The sequence below is a fragment of the Salminus brasiliensis genome, chromosome 10 (assembly GCF_030463535.1).
Source record: "Salminus brasiliensis chromosome 10, fSalBra1.hap2, whole genome shotgun sequence".
In the NCBI taxonomy this organism is placed as follows: Eukaryota; Metazoa; Chordata; class Actinopteri; order Characiformes; family Bryconidae; genus Salminus; species Salminus brasiliensis.
The window spans coordinates 7,565,359-7,583,172 of record NC_132887.1 but is presented as its reverse complement, the minus strand read 5'-3'; the positions used below and the strand labels follow the sequence as shown (position 1 = coordinate 7,583,172).

Genomic DNA, 17,814 nt, shown 5'->3' with positions numbered 1-17,814 from the left:
CTACATCTGTGGGTAGAACATGAGGGTTCTCTAAGCCAGATCATGTTCCAACATCTATATTAAAGGCACCCTACAAAAGTAGGCAAACAACTTGCCAGTACACATGATTTCAGAAGAAACACTGGTTGAACAGGTGTCTACAAACTTTTGGGTATACACATTGACATGTCCCAATTATCCTAACCCTAACCTACCTGGAAGCGCGTCCTTTCCGCTGCGTGCTTCTGGTAGTGAGCCATGGCCTGCAGCACTTTCTTATGGCCGTCGGGCACAAGGCAGACAGCACCCAGGATCTCCAGCACGGCCACCTTGGTCTTGATGTTGTCCTGGCGTAAGCTCTGGGAGATGGTGTTGATGCTCTGCGGGTGGGCCAGCACGTGGGCCCGGCCCTGAGAGTTATTCATCAGTGCTTTGATGCAGCCGATGATGGAGGTGTGGATGCGGCTCTCCGAAGTCTCGAAATCCATGCTCTTCAGGAAGTTCAGCAGACATGTCAGGCCGTCCAGCTCGATGAACCGTGTCACAAACCTGCAGGGTAAAAACCAGGTTGTTAAATTACATCATTGACATGGTTAGTTATGACAAACTAGAGTTCCCTAGATCATCAGAGCACCTATCAGGACTTTTTGCATATTTGCATCCAAACTTTTCCATCCAATTGATTGAATTTCCAAAAAACAAAAAGTTTTGTAATCTTTGTTGATAACATTTTGACATTTTTCTGTTCAGCTGTTGGGGAAAACTGTGCAAAAAATAAATAAATATATAAATAAAACCATGTGACACTTCCCTCACATTCCCATTTACCATAAACACTTAATGGTAAAGTAAGCATTGAGGAGAACTGTAGCCTTTTCAGTAGACTTTTAGCTCTTACTGAAAGAGCTGTATAGAAAAAGTTAGCTTTCGAAATGGAAAGAGCTGAAATGGCTCTATATGGCAGAGAATAGTGGTTGTGAATATCCTCATCTGCAGGTTTTATGGTCAGCAAAGGAAGCCAAACATATAAAAGATGCAAATACACAAAAACATTAGAGACTGAAACAAGTCAACAGCCTTTCTTCTAATCAATAAACCAGAAATAACGATGGAATACATGTAATACATGTCCAAACAAGCGTCATATACACCAACTAACCACTAGCACCAAGTACTAACTGCTGCAGCTCCACTCATGGGCCTGCCTGCCATTGTTATTCATAGTGTTTACTGATATGTGAGAGTATCTTTACCCCATATTTCCAAGTGTGCAGCATCTGCAATATATACATATTTGGTCTTCATCTCAGACATCCCTCAGACACCATGCAAAATGTCATTTCAGGGAGGCAGCACCACAATCCTTTCCCATCCCCAGCTAACTACTGTTTTTCTGACCCCTATTAGGCAGGGGTACACTTCAGTGTAGTCTGGGGTGAGGTGTTTTTCTAGCTGAACTGAAAGAGAGGGGTTGAATGCAAACCCCTGCCCACAGAGAAAACCCATTGATCTTTGTGCTTAAAAAAAAATCGTACATAGTTTGAGGGCATCAGGGAGCTGCAATCAATATGCAGGAGACTTCTGGCGAGAGGTGGGATGGCTGTTCTCTGTTGCATTGGTAGCAAAGGACAAGACATTCCATCTTACTTTAAAAACTAGGCTTGTATATGAGTAGAGAAAGTAGGGAAGACCTACATGAATATGGGAGTCAATACACTATGCTCACAGCAAACATTATTTATGATTAGCATTATTAAGAAATGCAATAACACAAATAAGACAGTATTCCAGCACTGCATGGACATTCTGGCCCTCTGCAACACAATACAGACATCCTCAATATTACGACAACAAATGGTTTAAATTCCTGGTCAAATCTGACCAGATTACAGGTCAATAATTATTGGTTAAATGATCAGTCTGATACGATTCAGATATCATTGTGCATCCCTTCAGTAATACTGAGCTGATCTGATCTGAGGTGAATAAAGGTTTAAACACTGTCTGGCTCTATCCTGATCTTTCTCCATTCACTTGTATTCCCAGCAGTCTTGGCAGAGACAGTCGACCCAGATGGCTTCCATATAGTCTCAGCTGCGTAAACACAAAACACATAAAACTGTATGTTCTGTAAGTGAAACCTGGAATAAGTCAGTATGGAACAAGCCCATCAACCCCTCATTCATCACAGCAGCCTAAATGACAGTGCTCATTAGCCAGGCTAATTAAGGTCAATCGTGTTCTTAACCTCACAGCTCCACCGCAGCCATCTCGAATGACCTAGCGTTTACATATACAGAGGAGGCATGACATCAATGCCGGCGACATTCTGTCTTCTATTAATGACATTTCCCTCCGCTCCACTCCTTTTCTGTACGCTCCCCATATTTTATGTGAACCCAACACCAGGCTGCAGGGTTCCAGCGAGGCTCAGAGATGACATACAAAATGAGGAGGAGGAGGCCCACTGTGATTTTTCCTCACTAATCAGAAAAGATACACTGTTTTGACAAGGTCTGACAAAACCGGTCCAAGTTGCAACCCTTCCCACTGCTTTCTTGGCCTCAGCTGAGCCTAAAAAAACCATGGATCCCTTCATTACCTCCTTACTGTCCCATAGAGTACAGTCCTGCACCACAATCCAACCTACCTCTGTTAAGCTTCTTGAGCAAACAGAGCTTACCTAGCATACTACAGCTGTCTTTGGGACTGACCTGCCGTCTTCTACGTTTCTGGGAGCAAAGCATGCATGAGCTCATCGCTGGCCTGGGCTAAATCTGCTGCTCTACACAGTTAATTGTTAACACTTCCATCTGGATCAGCCCGTTATCCAATTTCCACATCAAACCGATACTCGAGTGCTCAGAGATCGCTTAAATGTAATCTCTGACATGGATGCTCTGCAGTGGATTTAGCCAGTCTGCTCTGAAGGAATGTTAAGAGTAAAACATAGGCCTTTTACACAGCAGCTGGTCAAATCCTCGGTGTCCATCTCTCTGTTAGATACGCAGAACATCTGGACTTTGTTTTTAAAAACAAAGATTTCTCACTGGATGTACAGTAATAATAATGATACCAAAATTTACTTTACATCCTGTCAAATGCTCCAAAATGAATCTTTTTGACATTAAAAGTTAAGAGTTTTTTGGCCATTTTGGAGATGCAAGTTTTTTTTGTGACTGTGACATTACACTAAAATGTCATATCACTGTTCTCATTGTCTGCCCTGTATTTATACCTCATTCAAAAAGGAGTCTGGGCTGAAAAAAATATCCTTAAAACGTCAACTTAAATTGGTGAAAAGTATTGGGACACCTGTTCGATCACTAAACAACCCCCCCTCCTCCTCAACTCATCCCAAAAGTATTGGATGGAGCACCAGCCATCATTCCAGAGAAAACCGGTAGTTCCTCGGCTCCATAGTTCAATGCTGAAGGGCTTTATATCCCTCTAGCCCACGTCTGGCATTAAGCATGATGCCCATGGGTTCAGGTTAATCTGCTCCAGAGAGTCCTATTCTATTTGTACTTCACTACAGGGACTAAAGGTTCTAATGTATACCAAATTCATGGGTTGGTAAGTTGTAGGTTAGGTTTTTATTTCAAATGCTCTACTCAGTTTGGGTTGTGAGGATACTAGGATTGCCATTTCATCACAGTCTGCAATCCAAACTGCAGTTTGATTAGGCCTAGCTTTGGACTAGCTGAAGGTGTGACCAATGGTCATTCACAATTGGACATGGTTTTAATCTAGATTTTAAACTTAATATGGGATTTAACTTTTTAAAATATTCAGTATTAATCTAAAAAAAACACAAAAAAAACAGTCAATACAACCCTGTTCCTGCTTAATTAATAAAAGTACTGGAGGTATCACACTTCCTTATACTTATAGTTGCATACGTGCCAGTCCTGTACTTCTATACTCCTGTATACAGACTCACAGGAGCCCTCTGAGATGCACATACTTCTTAATGTTGACCTATTAGCTTGGCATCAAATCTAAGAACCGTCAAGCCCAATAAATAATCCACTGGTTCTCACTTTCCATCAGCATATCACTCTCCTCGTGCTGCTTCCATTTCATATCCATCATTAATAATCTGAGACTGGAACATATTCCTCTCTCCGTGCTGACTGCTCTGCTCAGCCAAGACACATGCGCTCTGGAGCAGACGCTGTAAGCTTAACACCGAGTAGGCAGAGCCATGCAGAAAGCAAGAGCTCACGGCACACGAGCTCTATGAGCCAACTCACAGACAGACGCACACCGTGCCAAAGAAGCTGGCACTACAGCTCTCCGGTCTGGAATAATGAGGTCGGATCATTATTCCAGAACGGAGACAGCCTGTTAAAAGGGCCACCTTGTCGAGTCAGTGCATTTGGCTGGATAAAAGCCAATGCAATTAGACGTTTTAAAGCGAAGTGGTGGTGTGACTGGCTTATCGCTGCTAGACAGTAATACTCTGGGGCAGAGAGGAAGGATGGAGAGATAGTTTGCCCACAATAACACAATCTAAATGGGGGGTCGACAGATATTAAGGAACACAGAAGAGGGAAGCAGATTAGGACCACTGACCTTGTTTCTTCAATCCAGTGGTTTACAGATACAGATATCCTTGAATATGCCCATTTTGTCTGAAGAAATGTGGTTAAAAGTTAAGCTTTTAAACTCATATTAAACTATGGCTGCGTCCCATTTGAACTTTTCCCGAGGTCCTAGTAAGAAATTGTAGCTGGAAGGCCCCCACAAGTAGGATTTCCTACTCAGAAAGTCGGGAGAGCCTCGCCAACCCAGAGTTCAAAATCCAAGATGGCTGCATGGCACATAAACAGTAGTAACAGCCGTATACAGTTTATCAGCACTTCTATCTATTTGTGCCTTATTAAATCAGTCATACATTAAGTACTGTCCAACGTCTATCTGTGTACATGTTTCTATGGTTTTAATGTATTTGTACTATATAATAACAGGTATCGCCAACAATGCCAGTTTTAGACCAGTTGTGGCAAACTCTTTAGGTAACTTTAGAAATAGAGTACAGTATTATCGAAATGTTTATCTGGAACCGGTATCAATTAAGCACTGAGAACAATGTAGGTATAGACATATCAGCAATGCTTCACTATAGGACCATACACATCCATACTTAGCTATTTTGAGGTTCTACTGCAGACAAATATGTAGCACATATAGCTTGGAGAAGCATTGCCGATGGAAAAGGATGCTCTGGAACAGCAGCACAAGAGCCCAAGTTCACCATACTTTATGGTAGTCTCAGCACTCCGTTGGAAAGTAATGGAGATCCATCCAGTAACGCAGGGATGAGTTGGAGTGATGTTTATAATCCAGATCTTCATCAGTACCTGACTTTAATAATGTGGCTTCCAACTTCACATGCAAAGCCTTCAAAGCCAAAGGTCGAGAAAACGTCTAATTGACTCCCATGATTTCAGAAGAAATGTTGGATGAGCAGGTGTCTACAAACTTTTCTCAGGATTCGGTCTGAAAACATCTGAAAGCTGTTCACTGCAGGCCACCACAAACCCCCTCCCCTCCAAAATTAGGATGAGGATAAAGGTTGCACCCTTTGAAGACAATTGTGTGGACCACTGCTTTACTACTTTTTCTTCTCAGCAGTGACTTCAATAAAAGGGTCAGGAAACTCAACACCTTCACAGCATGCTGACTTTTCATAGCTGGCCCCCCGTCCCACCTTTACAGTCCTCATAAACACATCACACACACCTGCAAATGGTTTTGTAGACTTTTTTTGTTGGTCTTCATTTGCTGTAAAAGAGCAGAGACCAGCGTAGCTCTGCTTCCTGCCAGGGGTGTCAGAAGATCATGGGGGAGCGACATACAAGACCACTACAGCTGTGGATAAATAAGCTATAAAAATAATCCATCTGATCTCAGCTTCTGCAGCCCTGCTGAACAAAGGCCTCAACAAAGGACTACAAATCACTCCTCTTCATAGCGGCTGGTGGCCCAGACTGCAAGGTCTGTCACTGGGGCCTTTGGGGGAACATCAAGTATAGCGTGTGAGGACACACACAAGCTGCGTACCGATCTCTGCAAGCATTCAGGTAGAACGTGTCCAACGACATAATTCAAGGGAACATAAAACGCTTATCTGAATGCGAGCCATTTCCAGTGAATCGGCAGGCCTTCTGCTGAATATGTGCAGATGTAAAAAAATCCTCTGGGACCCAGTAAACATTAACAGTGACATCCCACCAGCTGAGGTTTGATGAATAGCCCCTCTGACCCACGCAGATAGAGAGAGACCACTACACAATGCAAAAAAAAAAAGACAAAAGCTGCACACCTACAGTATCCTAAAACACTGCTTATTAGATCAGATTGGAAGCCGAGTGTGTGGGGGGGACAGCTTAGGTAGCATTCAGCCCTTTTATGCTTGGCCAACACAAATGCTGCCTCACAGGATGGTTTCTGCAGTCTAAATCCTCCTCCCTCCTCTCGTTTCCTCTCAGACTGTGCAGAGCTCACCCCAAATGGTATGCTACTATATTCATACAGCACCGGGAGAAAAACACAAGGCCGTCCAAATAGTCTTAAAAGGTGCGGTGTTGAGTTTCGGTAAAGGCATTTGACAAATGTGAAAACAAAGAGGCTCGGTAGGTTCAATCTATCTAGCCTTTTCTGAGGTCATGCAGTCAATATTATGAAGGCTAATATTTGAATGAGAGAGAGAACTTTGGATTATTTATACAAGCTGTCGAGAGGTCAGCTACGCTCTCCAAAAGCATGATCATCCTTAAAATATCTCCCCATAATTCCCAAAACATCCCTAACACCAATGCACTACTCCATCTCATCACCTCTCATTAGCCATAAAGGGTTCCAGCTTGAGAATCTGAGAAGTTTTGTCAGATAGTGATCGACAAGATGGCATGAAGACTTTCTATCAAAACCAAAAACCTTCTCTAAGCAATGGTGGAATATACACTTTATGGACAAAAGTATTAGGACACCTGCTCATCTATTGTTTCTTCCAAAATCAAAGGTATTAAAAAGAGAGTAAAAGAGAGTTCTGTTTTTGCTGGATTAGCTGTCGCTACTGTCCAGGGAAGAGTTTCTACTAGATTTTGAAGCACTTCTGTGAGGATTTGATTGCATCTAGCAACAAGAGTGGTAGTTAGGTTTATGCAGGTTAGGAAGGTTTAGACCAAAATGCCAAAATTAGTCCTAGTTCTTAATTATTTTACTGTCTGACCATTTATTCTTCTGCTTTCCCACCCAAACTCAATCAGAGGAGGATGGGTTCTCCTTTCCTTTTGAGTCTTGGTTCCTCTCAAGGTTTCTTCCTCTCGTGCTCAGGGAGTTTGTCTTGCCACTGCCATTGGCTGGACTAAAAGAGGCTCAGATATCTATTTCTGGAAAGTTGCTTTGCGACAATGTTCATTATGCACTATATAAATACCACAGAACTAAAATACTACTCTAGTATTAATTACTGCTGATGTGCAAAGATGTGTCGTCCTGGTGCATGTGCGGGAGGGAGACTGTAGCAAAGTCATTCTGCCCCACTGTGACCTTTTAAAAAGATGGTTATTATGCATAGTTATTGGAATTATTAAAATTTTATACAGTATGATTCATACATCATTATAACTGGCAACTCTTCCATCTCTAACAGACACACACTATAGCGATTTTGCCTTGAACCCAGTTTAAAGGAGCCTGATTGTATATGTGTGCGTGTGTTGGAGTCACCACAGTAAGCCGTCTCCTTCTGATCTGAGCTCATTATGCAGTGCTGAGAGATTCAGGCTGGGTCAGAGACTATTTCAGTAGACTGGAGAGGGTGGGGGGTACAGACGGCGGGAGGCTGTGTTGTGGTTACACTGTACACTTCACTCAGACCAAACCAATCAGAGTTTGTGATCCCCCTGTGCTCGCCTTAGATGAGGAGGTGGTCAGACAGCACTACACATCATCATCAAACACAGTGAAGGAGTGGAAAAGTCCCCAGAGATGGATGATCAATCATTACCCCCGCACACACACACACACACACACACACACACACACACACACACACACACACACACACACACACACACACACACACACACACACACACACACACAGTCCAGTTAAAATGACACAGGATGACGGAACCAGTCTGGGGAAGGAAGAGAGTTAGCAGTAATTACAGAGACAGCGATCTAGACAGCAGAGTGATGACTCAATTTAGTCTGATATCCATCTCTGTATCTCTAGAGCATGCACATGCGGACACACACACACACACACACACACACACACACACACACACACACACACACACACACATATACACATATACACATATACACATATACATACATACATATATATCCAGGTCAGAGCTAGTGGAAACAGTGGCAAGAAAAAAATAAAAAAATAAAAAAATAAAAAAATAAAAAAATAAAAAAATAAAAAAATAAATATATCTTGGCACAATTCATGTATTGCATGCATCTAATTCAGCTGTCCAAAAAAAAAAAACAAAAAAAAAAATAGGTTGCTTGTCACCACTTGCTTTCACACATCTGGCCACATATGACCTCAATCCACAGCAGCTCTCTCAGCCAGTTTGTGCTTTTACCTGCTCCTCTCCTGACCCTGGGCAGCCACTGCTTTGCTTTTTACCATATCCAATTAACACGGTCAACAAACTCTTAATGCAATGTCACATCACAGAAGGAGAGAAAGCTCAGTGTTTGCAGAGCTAGCAGTGACTTGCAAAAGCTTTTTAGTGCTCATGCTGTTAATGTAACTAAATTACAGTGGCAGTTTGAGCTCTGCCCTTGTAAAACAGACTCCCTTGGCTCAGGACCAGCTTTTCAAACCCTGTAACAACATTAGGCAATTCTGTACCTTTGCAAGATCTCCAAGACAGCTGTCACTAGTAAAACCAGCCCTGCATCACACAGTAGGTCTGTTACTTCTAGTCTTTTGCTAATTGCAACCCACCCAGCTGCTACATCTTCTTGTGAAAAGGCCCAAATGGAAGAATAGAGACTGTGCACTGTAGAATCTGAAAGCTCAGCACATTAACAAACCATTCATCTTCTGTGTGTTAAGTGCTTATGATCCTCTGCCCACTCCTTCTCTCTGTGTAGTCGACTAGCGTGTCAGAAGTGCATCAAATGACATGGATTTACAGTGGGAGTTATGGAAGAGAACATCTGCAACCACTTGTGTTCATGGCACACACACATATATACACACACACACAGAGATGACCTAGTGCAATTTTGGAGCCAGAACATCACAATGCCTTGTTTGAGTGTGATCCATGGCCCCCCCCTTCCCCTTCCACCAGCGCTGCCAGTGTTATGCTCGATTGGCGGCAGCCTGTCTATGCTGAGTAACAAATCCCTCCAATCGAACGTCAATCTGGACTCGCAGCTGTCAGTTCTGTCCTACTTGGGGACAGTGACTCGGGATTTGGTGGAACGCTGCCTGGGTTGTAAATATTCGCAATGTTGAGCCGAAGCTGAAGATGAGTTGCAAACAATCGTCCGCGCTCTCTCGCTGGTGTTGTCACGCCTTTACGAGCCCTCGCGCCCTTGTTCTGACGGGAAGAGAGGAAGGATTGTGCTGCCTGACGGACTGGGTCACAGCTGTTCCCTAGGCAGTGAGCGGGCCGACATCTGGAACAGCGGCAACTGTCGGCAACACAAGCTCTTAAACGCACGTGACCTGTCACTCATGCCACTAAAGGCGCAACCCTTACTGTCGGAAATAACTAATCTGTTTAAAGGCCTGTATCATTAAATAAAAGAGCTGAAAATGTAGTGCTCCTCGGTCTACACAGTAAACGCATGTAAATGAGCACATCTGCATATATTTATCTATTCAGCCTACAGCAGTTTAACCCTCTGGATTCTACAAACACACCAATGCAGTGCAGAAATACAGTTCAAACTTTTTCTGAATCTGTAGAGCCCGTCCTTTCCATTGCATCTCACATCCAGATTTATGAGGCTGTGAAGATCCTCACCCTGTCTAACTGGTGGATTCATGTGTCCATCTAGGTTTTGTGTGAAATTGACCAATGGACACTCCGAAACTCGTCTTTTGCCTCTCGTCATTTAAATACCATTTAATTCACACATTCCACTGCTTATGTGAGGCTCCAGAAGACTCTGGTAAACCAGTTTCAAGCACCAAAACAGTTCATCCACATGAGTGAATGCACATTTTACAGGAAATGGGAAGGAAATTCCTAAAATTGGATTTCAATTTGTTTAGGTTTATAGTCATATAGGGCGTATCTGTTCACACGGTGCTCTAGGTCACATGGGGTCTCATTAAAGGGAGAGCTGAGCTTGTTCTGAACAGTTTGATATAAAACATGTGGGGAGTATCTGATACACAGATGCCAAAGGCTGTGCAAAGACAAATTTAAGAAGATATGCAAAAATCACAGCATCCTGTGACCCGTTTACTTGCACATATGAGCAAAAGCTGGCTCCATTTCGTTCCACAGTCTGTTGTTTAGTAACAAGAGATTTGCAATGTAATTGAGATTTGTCATGTAATTAGCTATGTTGTTCACTAAGAATTACCAGTGCATTGTGGGAGTTTGCAGTGCTCTCAAAATCACGCTTAAATTCCACTGTTCAGACTGTTAAAAACGGCCAGCATACTCAATAGCTCCCAAAAACAAAGATGGGACCCGTTTTGGCCACAGCCCCTGTTTTGTTGTAAAGGGTAAATTCTAAAGTGGGGAAAAAAAGAGGTAGAGAGGTAAAAATGATCACTTGATAAATTACCTGTCTGCATTTAACTCTTCAAAATATTTACAGTGGGCTTACGTGGGAAAAATTATTTCTAAGAAAAGACTGGAGGCCTGCTTTACTAGGGAGTAACACTGAGGACTTTCAGCTCAGAATGACAGTCAGTAGGCAGTCCCAATGCTTTCCATGTTTCTTGACTGATGTGGAGATTACATCATCTAATTGTGGCGAAGTCTGGATTTATAGGAGTCTGAAACGTCCTATAAAGAAGCTATAATTCAAAGGGTGGCACTAAATCGGGAGTTTCTAAAACCGTGTAACCGAAACACTGGCTTGTATAAAATCAGAGAGCACGAGGGTCATTTATTTCTGATTTGGAGCATTGGAGCGTTGGCTAGTCACTAACCCGGCTTATAAACCATTCACGCAATGCTGTGATACACAATACGAGCACGCCGGCAGTATTTCAAATCAAATTTCCTTTCTCTTCTGTGCTTTCACTCTGAACATGAACCCTGGCATTAATAAGAGAGCTACAACCTAAAGGACAAAAAAAAGAAAAAAAAAAACACTGGTCTGTATTCATTACATTCACAGATGATAACACTGAAGCTTCAGCCAGTTGCTCTCAAGGAAAAGGGGGAAAAATTAATAAATAAATATTAAAAGCCAATAACCTTTTGATTGCTTTCAAATTGCAGGCCACTCTAGTCATGTCTCTCTTTTTTCTCCCCCCCTCTCTCTCTCAGCGGTTACTGAACTCTCACAGCTTCCTGCCTCTGCAGGGGCCGCTCGGTTAACGGCACGTTTTCATCCCCTCTAATGTTCCAGCATTGCCGGCCCAGCCACCGCTAGCCAAAGGTGCTCAGACATACCAAGAGCGAAGAAAAGAAAACAAGTTACCCCCCTAATTCCATTCCATCCCATTACGCTCCACGACAAAATAGACAGACCACAAAAACCCTAGACACGACCCAGATGGTCCCCCCTCGTATATGATAACGGGGAGCAAAGACTCTTGGGAGAACTCGATATAAAGTGGTGTCCAGATCGCACCATGCGGCTAGACGGCCGGGTCCGGCGTGACGGACGGCTCCCGGCGCAGTCTCCCGCTGTCTGGCACAGCGCTGAGATCTGTTCGCTGTTAAAGGCTCTTGATGAAAGAGACACTAAAGCATTTGTAGCGTCTGAGGGAACGCAGGACCTCAGAGAAGAAAAATGCTTCTGAAGGAGGAACGAGTTACTGTGTAAAGACCTTTGTAACCCATCACAGGGTTTAAGGCTATTTTAAGGAAGGCTAGATATTATCAACTTGACAGATTATACATCCAGCATAATTAACTTAATCTGGACTTGATGTTCTACATCATCTCATATGCTACACTTGAGACTTCCATTTGGTTAAAGATCTGAAGGTCTGAAGACCTAGCAACCTGTAGGTCTATGACTAGCAGAGTCTGGAGGTGATGAGCTGCTCTCTAGTATCAGCACCACCATATTCTTTCGAAGTGGCCGTTGGGTTTTACTGTTTTCGCCACATTTGACTAGAGGTTCACTAGAAGGCTGGGATTATGTACCTATGGGCTTACTTACCAATGACTTTAACACAGACTATATGTAAGGTTTTGTTCATTATAGCTGGCTCTTACCTCATTGGCTGAGTGCGGAGTGCCGTTTTCAGATCCTCCACCACTTTGTTCCTCATCTCCATCTCCTCCTCATCGAATGCGAAAAGTGCCTGCATCTGGAACACACAGAAGAACAGAGTGTTGATCTTGTTTGCTGGGTTAGATGACGAAGACATCTTATAATTATATTATATTGGAACCTACAATGACCTATACCATATGTCCAAATGTTTGTGGACACCCTCTCTAATCGATGCATTCAGCTACTTTAGGTTGCACCCATTGCTGAATGGTGAATGCACACACAGCTTGTCTAGACCCTGTAGAGAAATACAGCCAATAAAAGAGGACTCTCTGGAGCAAATAAACACGAACCTATCAGTACCATGCTGCCTAATGCCAGGCGGGGGTTAGAGGAGTATAAAGACCCCTAGCCTTAAGCCGTGGAGCAGTGGAGCAAAGTTCTCTCAATGACGGTGGGTGCTCCATCCAATACTTTTGGGAGTTGGGGAGGAGTTGAGGTGGATCATTAAAACATCCTGACCCCACTAATGCTGGTCACTGAATGCAATCAAATCTTCACAGCAGTGCTCCCAAAAATCTCAGAAAACCCTTCCCTGGACAGTAGAGACAGCGACTCCAACAAAAGCAGAATGAATAATTTTCTAATATCATTGATTTCAGTAGCAACAATGAATGAGCACATGTCCCAATACTTTTGTTCATATACTTTATGCTAGTTGTCTAATTGATAGTCATCAACCTCACTATAGCTATATTTCTTAGATAATGCCCTCTAGCTCCCCCCATCCCCTCCAAAATAAAACTCCTGCTATGCTAATGCTACAAACTGAGCTACAGTAGGCCTTACCTTGGAATAGGCCTCATATTTGTATATAATGGCCTTTACTATAGCAATGGCACCCAGTTGGATTATTGTAAGCAACTAAATTCCAAGTCCTGGATGAGTTTTGGGGGATTCCTCCTGAAAATACAGCAGCTTCCAAATGCATAAAGCCAAGCAGTCACAATAAAACCCTCCAGTCAGCGAGTCTGATCATTAAAGCACAATGCGATGTAGCAATAAACAGTTGTTGTTCTCGTTAGCTTTAGTGCTGGCCTCCTGTTCTGCTTCTGTGCTGCCTTTACTCCTTCCACTATGGGTTCACGCCAAGCAGAAATGATTCACAACTGTGTGTTGTAGCTACGAACTAAATCCTATTCATGAAGGCTGTCTAATAACCTGAAAAAAAAAACAAAAAACGGACGGAAACTCTGCCAAGGTACCCAAAGTGAAGACTTATGTTGGCCGACTTGGTCAAAGGAAGTGCTGAGAGTCATGCTTGGTAGCCTGGTACTGTTTTTTAAGGAGCGACGTAGATCATGTTAATGGAAAAAGAGCAGCTATGGCACCAGGGTCCTCTTATTCACATACAACCAAATCCAGGCTCCGCTCTCGCCGAGGGGCTGTGCAGATGTTTCAGTCATAACATCCATTGGACGGTGCTGGTCTGGTCTTGTCCAGATGGCTCCCGGATCACTGGCAGGCCTGCAAAGCCCCCTGGCTCTGCTCCCTAAATGGATGGACAGTAGGATGTGGAAGTCCAGAGGGTGAAGCGAGGACGGATTATGTGCTCGAGTCTGACGACCACGCTGCAGGCTAAACGGGCACTCCCTGAACAGAGCCAGCTCTGGTTGATGACCCGACGAGAAGATTAATGGTGTTAAAGGTCAGGGACCTTATCTGCTGAGCTTCTTCTGTTGCTCCCAGCAACCAGCCTCACTGACCTCTTCTACATAATCGCCTTCATGAAGCTGGGAATGCTTAAAGAGAGTCAGCATTTCGTAACCTCTGGGAGCCGATACACACAACTACCGGTTAAATAAAGTTGCCAGCAATTGCATCAATCCTCTCTTCCACAGTGGAGGTTTATATCTGGAATGTGCTACAAGCATGAACAAACCGCAAACCTTAACAAGTGATTGCCTCACTCTGTACGCTTCATATGCTATGTGTCCAAATGTTTGTGGACACTATCTAATCAATGCATTCAGCTACTTTAGGTTGCACCCATTGCTGACGATGGGTCAGTAGTGCAAATGCACGCACACAGCTTGTATAGACCCTGTAGATAGATAGATAGATAGATAGATAGATAGATAGATAGATCACTTTATTTATCCCACAGGGAAAGTCAGTTTTTACAGCAGCAAAATCAAACAAGAGAGCAGCATGATAGAGGCATAAAAGCGTAAAAGTGTAAAAGTGATTGTAGTGCAGTAATAATTACATTAATATAATGTAATATACAGAATGAATTATGTGTAATGCAACAGTGCAGTAACAGTAACTACATTAATATAATGTAGTGATGTAAGGCATCCTGGGGTATCATTACAGTATAGAGTTTAAAGTGGCAGTGCAGATGACAGAGCTGTGTGGCAGTACATACTGATGAACAGAATAGTGTCCGATTGAGAAACAGCGGGACTGTTCTATTAGTACACTCAGTGCACAATAATGTCCCGGCACAGTGACGAGGCATTGTACAGCGAGATCGCTGTTGGGAGAAACGATCTCCTGTACCGTTCCTTACTGCTGCGGAGCTGAAGGAGCCTGTTACTGAAAGTGCTCCGCTGCTTGACCAGTAGATCATGGAGAGGTGCTGCCAATAGAATAGGACTCTCAGAAACAGATAAACATGAACCTACTGTCACCATGCCTCCTAATGCCAGGCGTGGGCTAGAGGGGTTGAGATGAGCATTGTGCTGTGGAGCAGTGGAAGAACTGTGGAACTCTGGAATGATGGATGGTGCTCCATCCAATACTTTTGGGACGAGTTTGCAAGTTACCAACGATCACTTAGGCCTCATATTTATGCATTATTGTCATTATCATAGCAATGGCACCCCATTTGATTATTTTAAGCAACCAAGTCCAAACACTGTTTGGCGTTATTATTCTTAAACAGGTTTATTCTTAAACATCTGAATAAAGAGAGTGAGCTTGGATGACGCTCTTGTCACCAAATGCAATCAAATCCTCACAGCAATGCTCCTCCAAAATCTAGTAGAAACCCTTTTTCCCTGGACAGTAGAGACAGTTACTCAGTATACTCTCTTTTTATACACTCTTTTTTTTTTATACTCTCGATTTCAGAAGAAACAATAAAAGAGCAGCTGTCCCAATACTTTTGTCCTTATACTGCAAATTGAATACATGCATTAGATCTCCTAAAGGGCAGGGCGCTCATGACTGAAGACCAAAGAGTTCATCCTACGCTTAATTTAAGAGGTTTCAGTCTTGGCCTGGGTTACTGTACTCTAAATTCTCTGATATATGGCACCAACATTACGAGAATGATACAAAATAAAACTGACGTGAATGGAAGAGCAAGGCCGCATTAGTCTTGACAGCGTGTTCTGCATGGCTTCAGGGAGCTGTGTGTATCCTCACTGGGCCAAGCAGACACTGGGAAAATGAGCTCATTCAATAATTCAGCTACCAGAGCTATCCCATAAGCACACTGTACAAATCCTCTCCAAGCCATGAAGTCATAGCAGAAACTCTCCACTCTGCAGCGCACTCCTGTGATGTGTGGATTTCATATATTATTATACAACAGGCCATAAAAATGTGTGTGTGTGTGTACACATTTATAAATACATATACACACACACACACACACACACACACAAAATATATATATATATATATGGGGGGGGGGGGGGGTGGGGGGGTGGGGGGTGCAGCTTTTGCAATAGATGTTACACACCAAACACACTCCACAGTGAGTAGGTCAGTAAATCTATAAATCTCTCAGATCTTGAGTAGCTCTATTAAGTAAAAAAGTACATTCCTCCTCTGAAATACAAAGCCAGATGGTCCTCATCAAGACTTGTTTAATCCATTTATGTACAGAGTAAACACTAAAGCACTACCACTGATTGCTTTATTGATCACCTGAGAAATAAACAGCAGTATATTGTATTGTCCGGATCTTTGACAGACTGCAGATTGAAGGCAAAAAGGCTGTGTGTGAAGGAAGAAACTAGAAAGTCTCAAAACTCTACTTATCTCCAGCCTTTATGTAACATGTTTCTTCCACAACAACATACAGAAATGCCAAGCAGTTGAGCTTTCTACTACTTATATGACCCCAGCATCATATAAGGATTAACAACACTGATTAACCTACAGCAACCCCAATTCCCTTTTGCAATATTGAGTAAAAGTCCTGTCCCAGGAGGCCTGTCCCAAAACCAGCCAAAAATTATTGACTATATATGTTAACAAGAGCATTAGTGAGGTCAGAATGTTGGATGACCATCACCCTTTCACCTCATCCCCAACTAATCCCAAAAGTATTGGATGGAGCACCATCCATCATGCCAGAGCACACCATTAGTTCCACTGCTCCACAGCTGCTGGGCTTCTTACCCCTCTAGCCCACACCTGGCATTAGACACTGTGCCAAAAGATTCATGTTTATCAGCTTTAGAGAGTCCTATTCTATTGGCAGTGCTTCTCTATGGGGACTAGACAAGCTGCGAGTGTGTGCATTTGCACGTGCCGTGTCAACAATGGGTGCAACTTCAACTTAAACTAAACTAAAGTGTTGCTAGAAGCATCTAGCATTTGCAGGTCGAAAAACTTAAATAAATAAATAAATAAATAAATAAATAAATAAATAAAACAATGCAGTAAAAATATAATGATGATTGCTTTTTGGCCGTCCATCCTCCATCAGCCTTAACAACACGCTTAAATGGAATTCCACTACTACGAACGTGCCGACTGAAACGATATGCTAATGCTGAAATATTTTGGCCGGTTGTTCTACGAGCAGCATGGAAAATTGACCTTAAGGAATGTTAATGCCCAATAGCACGTCAGAAACGCTCCGGCTTTAGTGTTGAGTCCAGAAGTGAATGAAATCAAGCGACTATACGGCAAGTATAAACAGTCAAAACAAACAGTAATTCATTTCCATTGTTTTTCCACTGTTGAGACGCTAGTGTGCGGCCTGGTTCTGATCATCAAAAACAGTGCAGACTGAGCGTCTCCAGAGGAGGGACAGGGGTCAGGAATGGCTGAAACCAATCTCCAAGTAGATCCTTTTCAGATCTACTGACATGATACTTAAACAGCTCTGAAAGATAAATACTCTGAATTCTGCTGAACTGCTGAGTTTCCTGTGGAACCTTCTGTTGACCTACAGTACTTTCAGTATTCCTAGCTCACAAAAGTGCTGTTCTCTCAGAGGTAAGGTCAGCATGTTCTCTGATGTGTGAGTAACTGGTGTGACTCATCAGTCAAGGTGTGAAGCATCAACACAACAACAGCGTTCTAGACTGTTCCAGGATCAGAAAGCGGATGGAGAAATCCATCCAAGAGGGCTCCAGAGACCGAGTTCACATTTCAAACAGAATTTGACTCACCACTCGGA

General features: G+C 43.0%; 1 protein-coding gene across 4 annotated transcripts in view; it reads right to left on the bottom strand.

The window, feature by feature from the left end:
• daam2 (dishevelled associated activator of morphogenesis 2) overlaps window positions 1–17,814 on the bottom strand; it is a 125,647-nt gene that overhangs the window by 37,700 nt on the left and 70,133 nt on the right. For all 4 annotated transcript variants that reach the window (XM_072689096.1, XM_072689099.1, XM_072689098.1 and 1 more), the window contains exons 5-6: window positions 12,386–12,480; window positions 195–528 (exon numbers count right to left, since the gene is read on the bottom strand). In XM_072689096.1, the coding sequence (XP_072545197.1) occupies window positions 195–528; window positions 12,386–12,480 (429 nt within the window). The remainder of the gene's footprint in view (window positions 1–194; window positions 529–12,385; window positions 12,481–17,814) is intronic.